Source organism: Corvus hawaiiensis, chromosome 3 (genome assembly GCF_020740725.1).
Source record: "Corvus hawaiiensis isolate bCorHaw1 chromosome 3, bCorHaw1.pri.cur, whole genome shotgun sequence".
Classification (NCBI taxonomy): Eukaryota; Metazoa; Chordata; class Aves; order Passeriformes; family Corvidae; genus Corvus; species Corvus hawaiiensis.
In genome coordinates this window covers 6,084,706-6,095,335 of record NC_063215.1, presented here as the reverse complement: position 1 = coordinate 6,095,335, position 10,630 = coordinate 6,084,706, and the positions used below count along the sequence as shown (strand labels likewise).

The 10,630-nt window shown below is 40.9% G+C and overlaps 1 protein-coding gene across 2 annotated transcripts in view; it reads left to right on the top strand.

The window, feature by feature from the left end:
* Positions 1-106: 106 nt before the first annotated feature.
* The window catches only part of RCAN2 (regulator of calcineurin 2), an 84,964-nt gene continuing 74,440 nt past the window's right edge, over positions 107-10,630 (top strand). Inside the window, exons 1-2 of one of the 2 annotated variants that reach the window (XM_048297708.1) lie at positions 107-207; positions 7,887-8,113. In XM_048297708.1, the coding sequence (XP_048153665.1) occupies positions 7,889-8,113 (225 nt within the window). In that variant the 5' untranslated portion in view covers positions 107-207; positions 7,887-7,888. Of the gene's footprint in view, positions 208-7,886; positions 8,114-9,922; positions 9,968-10,630 lie in introns of those variants that run through there. The other variant, XM_048297710.1, reaches the window with a different exon arrangement.

Here is a 10,630-nt window from a genome sequence, read left to right as displayed (position 1 = left end):
AGCGGTGTGGGAGGCGGGACAAACGGGCTTCTCGCGTTCTCATTGGCGACTCCTCCTGCCCGTTTAGGCGGGGGCGTTGCTGATTGGGCCGCCCCGTCCTCCACCTTGGCGGGCGCGGCGCGGGCGGGCGCGGGGCGCTCTGAGGGAGCGTTGGGCGCGGAGTGCGGCGGACTCCGGGCGGGTGAGGGAAAGGCGAGCGAGCCGCAGGTAAGGGCACGGCCGCCTCCCCAGGGGCTCCTTCCCCGTCGGGGCCGCAGCGCTGTCCCGCGGACCTGGGTTATGCAACTGCCCCGCGGTCCTGCCCCGGCGCCGCGCTGCCCTCGAGGCGCCTTCCACCCGCAGCTCTCGGGGCGCGGGGGATGCGCGGCGAGCTCGCGGCCGCCCGTCAGGAGAGGTCGGTGCCGGTGTCTCCCCCGGTGGGATGCGGAGGAGCTCGTGAGGAGGGGATGGGGGCGTGGGAAGGAGGTTTGCGGCCGTGCCGGGAGTGCTAGGAGCAGGTCGGGGTCGCAGCGATGCGGACCCGGACCGGGCGCTCGGGCAGCTCCGGGTTGGGCTGCGCCGGGAGCCCTGAGAGAGAGGCTTTTCTCGGGCTGCTTTAAACTTGGCTGCGGTATCCGAGGGGGAATGGCTTTAAAGTGAAGGAAGGTTTTGGTTTAAATGAAATATTATGAATAAGTTCTTTACTGTGAAGCTGGTGAGGCACTGGCACAGGTTGCCCAGAGAAGCTGTGGCTGCCCCATCCCTGGAAGTGTTCAAAGCCAGCTTGGATGGGACTTGCAGCAACCTGGGATAGTGGAAGGTGTCCCTGCCCATGGCAGGGGGTTGGAACGAGATGGTCTTTAATATCCCTTCCAACCCAAACCGTTCTGTGGTTCAGTGATCCCAAGCCAGTATCATTTTATGCTTATATAAGAGGTAGCTCTCCAAACTTGCTGGTTTGGGTCCTTTTCCTCACCTCTCCTAGATTCTTTTGTACGTCCTTAAAATATTGTGGTCCTTTGCTTCTTGAATTTGGAGTTTAGTGAAGCTTCCTAAAATCAAATGTATGATAAGTTTATACAGCTGAAAGAAATCATATAAATGAGAATTGTAGTTTAATCAGGGGTTATACTTTACACCAGCTTCTGTCTTAGGCTTTCAAGTTTTGCCCTTGGAAATGGTTTGGTCTTTGTTTAGCTAGTTAGAATGACTGTTCTGTAGAAAAGGAAAACTCCTTCTCTATGAAAATACATGATTAGTGTAAAGAAACTGCTGCATTTATTCTTTCAGTGAAACTAAATGATATGGTTGCACATCATCCCTGAACAGATGGAAGTCTGAATGCTGTGAGAATATAAAACAACCCAGAAAACTGCAAAGACATCTCAGTAAACAAGGACAGAAGAAGATTTTCTGTAGATGGTCATCTCTGCTAACTAATCATTGGTACCTTTAACAGCAGGATATGTCCTATTCTCCTTAAACTCCCAAGAAGCTGTGTCAGCTGTGTGATCTAGTTTGTCTGTCCCTTTCCAAGTATTGTAGTTTGTGTTCAGATCCAGTAGCTTGGTTTGTCGTTGTTTGTGTTGAAAATGTTTGTCATTGCATCGGTGTCCTTAATTTTTTTTTAATTTATAAATTACTTGATTGTGCCAGCAGGAAATCCTTTTAGAGGAGGAAACTTTGAAATTTTGTTCCAAGTCATCATTGTGTCCCAAGTATCTTCTAGGAGTTAAGCTCTGTGAATGACTCCTATTGCAGGTAGTTCTGGGTAAGATTTGGGGCACAGTCCTGAATTTCAGTTTACATGCTGGAGGGCTGCTAAACGAGTGTTCCACTGACCCCTGTGTGAGGTGACAGCTCTGGCTGAAGGCCAGTGATGCTCTAATGCTGTGTGCCCCTTATAAAACGGGTTTGCTTTAAATAGATTAGCATAGAGGCCAAGTGAAGGTAATCAGGAGGCTTGTTCTGGTTTCTTTGTGTTTGGGGAGGGGGTTTTTTTTTTTGTTCTTTGAGTACCTTAATGTTGCCGTGGTAACTGTAGTGCCCGATTGATCGAAGCTCAGCTTCTTGACCTTAAGAACAGCACAGGGAATCTTCATACCTGGCACTGGCTGCTCCAAAGTATGACCTTCCTATTGTGCAATGGGACTGGAATTTTGGCTTGGTTGGGTTCACCAGTGCCTCCTTGATTGTTTTCTCCAGGGCTGGAGATGCAGATACTCAGCAAGGTGATGCCAGATAAATCCCTTTGTGGCCTCGGGATACATCCCTGGCGTGGGAGGTACAGCTGAACCTTCAGTGTGATGTGCATGTCTTGGACTGCTTGAGCTGACCAGTCCTGCTTTAGAGGAATAAAACTGAATAGTCCCTTTGGATGTTAAAAGCTTCCAAAAATAGTTCCAAAGTCTCAGCTAAATTTAATGCGGCTAGAATGTCAATGGAAAGGATTAGAACATTTGGGATTTGTACCAGTTAGCATTTAGAAAAAAAAAATTAAAATCCTCTTCCTCATATTTGCTACTTTTTAAGACGAAAAGTGGAGATTGGCACTATTTTTGTGTGGTGCTAACCAAACTGGAGCTCAAAAGTGAGTGGGCTTCCCTGTACAGGTAATTTTGATTCCTGTAAGGGGAATTTGCCCAGGTGGGAGATCAGGAGTGAAGGCTGTGGGAAGGGGTCTGTGGGAGGGGGTCACTATAGTCCATGTTGCTTTTGAGGCTGCAAAGGTTCATTAATCCTGTCAGGTGAGGTCCAGTTCTGCTCTTTCTAATTAAGCAAAAAGCCTCTATTTAAGTCCAAAGGAGCTTTCCACAGTGAAGAATTAGCACCATTAAAAATAATGCTCATCTCCAGTGTTCACTGTGCAGAGTGGAACGAAATTCCAGTAAGTTACTCTGTGACCTTCCCTGTTACATTTGTGCCATCTGACAGAGCCTTCGGTGTGGGGCCAGTTGGCTTCAGCAGGAGATGCAGCCCTAGGCTGGCAGTGAAATTGGTGGCTCTGCTACTGTAAAGTCAGTGACTATTTTAAGTAAAAAATTATTCTTTCAGTAAAATCTTATTCACCGAGTTTAATTTCTCCCCTCCTGCCTCTCCCCTGTCTTTGAATTATGGTAAAAATTGCTTTTTTGGTGCTGTTTTTTTCAGTAGAAGCCAAGATGGAATCCCTACACTTTTCCTGGACCCTTCTAGAAAAGCAACTGCAACTTTTCTTTGTTTTTTTTCTTCAAATTTTCTTAATTCCTGCAGATTATGGTTTCCAGGTTTGCACTCAGGACTCAATAATACTTCTAGTTTATAGTGATTGTATTTAAAGCTTCTATTTGTAACGTTTTGTTTGCTTTATTCTATTTTTAGTCATGTTGTTTGTCATGGCAAGCAGTGTTTAATAAAAAAAAGTAAAGTTTCCTAGTGATTTGAAGAGATATGTGCCTGTTTCTTGATGTCCCTCAGGGATTCTTTTTAAAAACTCTAAAGACAGGAAAATGTTCACCAAGGAAATGCCTTATTAGTTTCCATAAAAACAGTGGATAAATCTATAAATGCTCAGTGATATAGAAGGCATTGGTCTATTCAGACACTTCATATACTCAAATTGTCTTCATTCAATAAAATTTTCTGCTGAAGGTTTTGGCTCTGCAGGCATCTGACTTCATGAGAAGATATACATCTTTGCCCTTTCAGTTTTACACTAAATAAGAGTAATTTTTCAAAGAGAAACTTAAGTGAGCTACTGCTGTTTTCCAGTGAATATAATTTTCTGCTGGCCTCTGTTAATTTTAATTAGAGGCGTCCTGTGTCTAAAAATAGTGGGGTAACAGAATGAACACAGAGCTCCTATTTGGAATCTCTACAGAGCTTTTGGTCACAGCATCTCCAGAGCTGAACACTGACACGACCTGATCTGTTCCAGTGGGAGGAGTGTTTGCCTTGTGTTTGGAGCTATCCCAAATTAGAAACCTTTGCACACCTGGACCATGGGAGGAGAAATTTAAAGTAACTCATATCAGTGGGAAGTGATGTGCAGGGTCTGGGAGGGAAATGGCTGCTGTGGTTCTCCAAGGGTTAAAAGTGCAGCACTCTTGGGGTTCTTATTAAAGTTGAGGGTTCAAACCTTGCATCAAATTCAGAAATAACACAGAAAGCTTTAAATAAAGGGAATAAATAGATGTGGCAAGTGCTCAGCATTAGATGGAAGTTACATGAAGTTGTTGGGCTCAGATTTGAATCCACCTCAGTGTCTCAGACTTTTCAAGTGAGCAATCCTGACAGTTTGCTGTCATGATCCCAGTTAGGATTTTGGATAATTTAGTATCAATATTGGTGCTGGATGATGCCTGTATTACTGCATTATTTTTAGTTTTTTTAATGGCATTGCCACTTCTTTTGAAATTCTGTATGGCAGCTTCTGGTATCTCAAGTATCTGAAAAATTTCCTGATTTGGGAGGGGAGAAGCAAGTGCATAACTCAATTTGAACTCATTGCATTTTAAAAGGAAGATAAGTACAGTTTACTATTATGTGGGGTTTCTTTGTTTTGTTTGTTTGGGTTTTTTTTGTAATATAAAAAGGATCCTAAGGGGATGAAGTTAACTTAATTTTGTCAGAAGCTGTGGAAAGGAGCTTTAACATAAATGGGAATGTGATCCAGTGATTGTATTATAGTTACATAAAAGATTACTTTTAATTGAGATTATTTTATATGGAAATCCAGTTTATGGATGATACATAACTTAGAGTTAATTGTTTAAAGGGATTTGAAATGTAAATTCTTTTGTTCTAAATTAGTCGAATAATTGGAAAGAGAATATTTTTTTTGTCAGAGGACTCCCTAAAGTGGCTAAGTAATTTCAGAGAAGCCACAAACTGCTACCAACAACATGATTCCTGAGCCTTAAGGTTTGACAGACATAATAAAGGATATGTATGATTTTTTACATATATATATGTATGTACATTTTTGTATGTGTAAAATTATTCATAATACGGAAAAATGTAAGATTTCCATCTTATGCCTGAGGATAACTTTTGATTGAAGTCTGCTAACAAATGTTGATTGAAGTATGTTTGTCCCCTCTGATTATCACTGAGCTCAGGCTCATAGGCAGTTTATTTCTCTTGGGGAACATGTATGTACTTTATTTGCGAGGTTTCTGTTTTAACTGTGATGCTGTGCTTTGTCCATGTGCAAAGGAAAAATCTGTGAAACAACAGCTGTTCCATACAGGTGTTCTTAACTATCCCATCATAAATTGGGCAGAGGATTTAAGAATCAAGGTGTTATAAGTTGACTTGCTAGTGGAGGGAACACTGATCACAAATCTGTATGTTAAGAGTAGAAGATGCCTGTGCAGGCACAGACACCTACCTGCAAGTCTGTAAAAAGAGCTGGTCAAAAGGCCTGTGAGACAATGACTTTCTTAAAAAGACTTGGCCAATACCCAAGTCCTGCTGGGCAAATATGTCTCAATAGTTGGCTGGGAAAAAAAGAAACAAGCTTTTCCTGTCCAAGAGCTCTAGCAGAGCAAAACTACTGCTACATGATGTAAATATTTATTAATTTCTCCTCCTGGCTGCTGCAGAGTATGTTCATTTTGTTATTGGTTAAAAACCTGAGCTTTGTGGTTGTAACTTAAAATCCTGTTCTGTTTTGTTGTTTGTCATAATGGTTTTGTTGAATTCCTAACTTAGAAGCTTTCCTACGTAGTACTTTATTATAATATGGCTCTCCTAGGAGAGAAAAATAAACCACTGTTTAGTGAGGAAGCCTAAAGACTTCCCTAACTTCTGTCAACAGATTGAGATTCTTTGCTTCTCTGCACACACTAATAGCTTTGTTATGCCTTGGGAAAGGAGGTATGAAACTTGTTAGCTTTAACATTCATAATCCAAATTCCTACAACTTTAGTGTGTCAGTTTCTGTGGCTCTCAGATGGTCAGAGTCTTCCCTGGCTGCAAGTTGTTTGCCTGTTGTGAATGAAATTCTTCCCACAGACTGGCACAAGCCTGCTCTGTGATGTAAATTGTGTTTTGTAACACACTGGGCTTGAAGTTCATTTTCATAAAGCTAATGACACAGGCTAGACATGATGACAAACATGCTTAGAGATGATTATTTTTGGAGGAGATGATTTATTAACGCCTTTTGCTAGAGAAAATAATACATTCTGATGTGAAGTTTCTGGCTGGTGTGAGAAGTTCTTTGTAGTATTTCCCTGGATGTGTTTACCATGAAATGTACAGTAATACAAAGCTTAAGTGAGTGAGTTCAAATACCAGGGGTAATGTCACTGTGATGGTCAACTCTCTACAGTAACGTGTACTGCTGGACTTGTAGCCATCTCCTCTGCCATTTGTTCAGGCTTCTTCTTTCCAATTAGAATTTAATTTCTAAACTGAAATTAGTTGGAGGTAGTTGTGCTAATATTGGACTGAGCTGGTGAAAGGAAGGTGTGTATTTGATAGCCTGAAAACCTGTCCTCAGGTTAACACAGTACTTTTGAGACTTGCTTCAGCTTGTGTTCTTGAGAACTTCTGTCATTAGCCCTGAGACTCCAGCAGTAAGAGTTAATGATATTTCCATAACCTTATGTTACGGAATGATGTGCTCTGTTGTCAGCCAAATCTCATTTCAGAGCAGAGGTTATATGAAAGGCACAGCCATAGCAAATTAGCTCCATAATTTAGCTTTACTGAGATTAAGTGTAATAAGCCCATATGGTTTAATTTTGGACAGCAGTCCTATATAGTGTGTTTGAGCTAATATTTACAGCTATTTATAGAGAATAGCAAGTATGCAAGAGAGCAAGGGCAGAGCAGAACAGATGAGCACGCTGAGTTTATGTAACTCTCTAACTGCTTGTGTCATGAGGAGGAAAAGCTGCTAATGATTGCATATTGTTATTGAAAGAAACAAGTAAAAGGGAATAGATTATTATCCAATAAACTTGTAATTAACTTACTGGGGCTCTGTAGAAGCGATAGGTTGGTCTACTAAGGACTGCTAAATACCTGATTTTATACTAATTAACATACTGATCATTAATTGGACCTTGACTTACTTCCCTTGGCTGGCATGAAGCTTACTCTCATAACAACAATAGTGATTTCATTTAATGTATGGGCTCATTATGTGTGCCCGTCGTTCTGTGTGCCTTAAAATTACCTTTCTGTACTGATGCATTTGGGATAAAGGCTCCAAAATCAGCAGGACTTTCTTAAAATTGCTGAAAGTCATATTGAGTCCATTCTTCCCTTAATTTTATTTGCTTCCTAGTGTGATTAAGATGCAAAGAAATTGCTAATGGGCATGGAAACCAGTGTAAGTTCTGTACTTAAACTGTAGAAAAAATTGGCTGTTCTTTGTAGCAGAGATGTGTCTTGGCTGTACTGGTTTTTGATGATGCCATGTTCATGCTGCTCTCCAGAAGAGTCTTTTGTTTTGGTTTTTTTTTCCTTGATGCCTGATTTAAATTTCAAAGTTATTTTCAATGTTCTTCTTACCCAGTGCATTGTGCTTCCTGAGCTGGCTGCAGACTCAGAAGCACCAGTAGCCTTCCCAGCAACAAACAGGGTTCTCTTAAACCCAAATACAGCACAGTGTTTTCTCATAGGACAAGGGGCCCCTAAATAATGTCTCTTCTGCTTGTGTTCAGAAGGTTGTACTGATAAGTTTAGGCCTTTCCTGTGCTAATAAATGAAGTTGAAGCCAAGTTCCTGTTTGAACCTTGGTGAGACTGGTCTTAGTGCCCAGTGTCAAAGGCCAGTTCTTGCCTTGAAATAGTGTGAAATTTACTTTCTGCAAACCAAGCCCCCAGACTGAAGAATCCCTGGGTTAACTTGTGGATGTGGAATGTTTAAATACATAGTGTAACTGTGTTATGTTATCTTCTCCATGCTGCCAGGGATGAGGGGAGATTCCTACTTCTTTGGAATGCGGGGCCTTGGCCACTATGGCTGCATCCCGGAGGATGGAGGGCAGTTCCTACTCTACTCTATCAATGGAGACAACGGCTTAAAGAGATGTTTTGCAGAGGAAGATTTTCATGAAATAATTGATTTCAATGATCTCCCGAATTCTCTCTTCGCCTGTAACGTTCACCAGTCTGTGTTTGAGGATGAGGACAGTAAGGTACAGTGTCTGTTTCCATGTTTTCCCTGTAAGAGAAACCTATGCTTTTTATCTGTTTATTGCAGTCAGTGAAACAGTTTAATTTGTCTCATGCAAAGAAACTTGATCACAAATATGACTTCTTTCTAAGGTGATAACAACATTTTGCTGTGACATTTATTTCAAGCGTTTAAAAGCTGAAGTCAACAAAAAAAGTTTTTCTTTTGTTGAGATTTGCAGAATACTGAAATGCAGGTTTGTGTGTTCATGGCAACCTTGGCTGCAGGGATGGTGGGGATGGCAAAATCAAACGTGATGGCTGCTCCTGCTTGCTGATCACAGACCACTGGGATGGGAGGCTGCCTTTCTGTATTTTCTCTTAGAATTAGAGAATCCTTAGGTTGGCAAAGACCTTTGAGTCCAACCATTTACCCAGCACTGCCAAGCCCACCACCAGACTGTGTCCCCAAGTGCCACACGTACACATCTTTTAAACCCCTCCAGGGCTGCTGACTCAATCCTTTCCCTGGGCAGCCTGTTCCAATGATTGACAACCCTTTTGGTAGATAAATTTATCCTAATATCCGAGCGAAACTTCCCCTGGCATGCCTTGAGACCATTTCCTCATGTCTTATTGATTGCTAATTTGGAAAAGAGACCATCACCTGCCTCACTCCAACCTTCTTTCATGTACTTGTAGCGAGAGAGATAAGGTCTGAAGTGTTTGAAGTTACCTGTAATACTGTGTTCTCACTGTCATTCACTTTAGATTTTTCTAGATAAAAAAGACATGAGAAACTTAATGAAAATATTTTGAACTCTGCAATTAATCTAAAACAGAATGTTGAGAACAACATGGTCTTAAGATAATAATAATAACAATTTTAAAAAAATCAACTTTTGGAGGAAGCATTCAGTTCCTGTTTCTTAGTCTACTATTCTTTCTGACTGAGACTTCAGGAATATAAAACTGATTGCTTGGGGCATTATTGTCTGATGAAATGAGTCTGAGCTAATTGTTATAGGCACATCTGAAGCTACTTGAGTGTCCTTTTCAGGATTTTCAGTTCAGAAACAAGCTGGCAGTGGCACAGTGGATTTTGGCTGAAACTGTCTAAGGGATCCAGATAAAACTACAAAGTCACTGGGACCAGAGCTGGCCAGAATGGATAAAGGATTTTTAGAGGGGGAATTACCAGATGAAAGAGAAATAAAACAAGATTTCGAAGGATACAGGCTTCCTGTTAAAGGTACTGAAAGTGGTGTCTGTTAAGGCTGCACAAGTAGAATTGTTTGGGTTTAGTTTTTTAGGCGTCTTTGTCTTCTGTGATGATGTCTTATGAATGTTTGAATAATACAGATTAGTGCTGTGATATGAGCTTTAAAATGGGCATTTATATATTAAAAATCCTTCACTCTAAATTGCAATTTTGGAAAACAGTGCCCTATTTTATTGAATAGGCCTTTTGCTAATAAACATCTTGCATTTACATTCTGCCATTTTCCAGAATTTTCTCACCATCTGGTAGTGAACTTGACTAAAGTTGAAGGGGTCTGAAAGTCCAGTTTTAAAGGAAGAAAACAGAAGCCCACCTAGAAGTAGAGAATCTTTCTCTTCACCCTGCAGAGATTCTATCCCCACTTGCTCCTGAGCTTTCCCTTTTGAGAGCTGAATTCTGGTATTTAGCTGATGGCTTAGTTAGAAAATGCAATGGGTGATTATGTAAGTATGTGGGATAGCAATCCCCAAAGACTTGCAGGACTTAAGGATGTGTCTTAAGAATAGCAGCTGTGTTGTGGAGGTGGATATTCTGTGCCACGTGCAGGTCTGTAAATGCCCTGTCCATGCTGTGGGTTGAACAGCTCTGTTTGCAGGTAAGTGGTTACTCCTGTAAGTCTATATTTAACAAGATGGGATTACCTTCAGATTTCTCATTAAATCCAAGAACCTGGGGAGTTGATTATGGTTTTTATTATTCCTGTAGAACATGTACTTGTGTTCCCAGTTGATTAATATCCATAATCCTTTCTATTAATAACTGTTGCTGCAAGATAAGAGCAGACATGAATTCAAAATAACATATTGTCAAGTTGCTAAGCTAAATTTTAAAATCTCACACGATCACTATTCATAAATGCTGCTAACAGTCATATCTTCAATTATATTTTGATCCAAAGTATATATAATGGTACAATAAACTTCTAAAAGGAATGTACTACAGTAATGGTTATATCTGCAATTGTTTAATTGTATTATTCATTCTACAGAAAATAAAGCTTTTTGTAATGTGTTTTTGACTTTTACTCCTGACCTGCACTTTTAGGAGGAAAGTGAAGGTATGACTGGAAGTTACAAGTTAGCTAGTAAGGGAAGCCAGAGAAGCCTGTCATTGTAAATGTCTGGTTTGACTTGGTATGGAAAGTTCTGAGTAGCTTTAGCATGGAACAGCATTAATGTAAGGAATTTACACTATCAGCTTTAAAGTTACATTATCTGAAGTGTCTAAGGGGCTGAAATGTCCAGTTCAAACTTCTAAC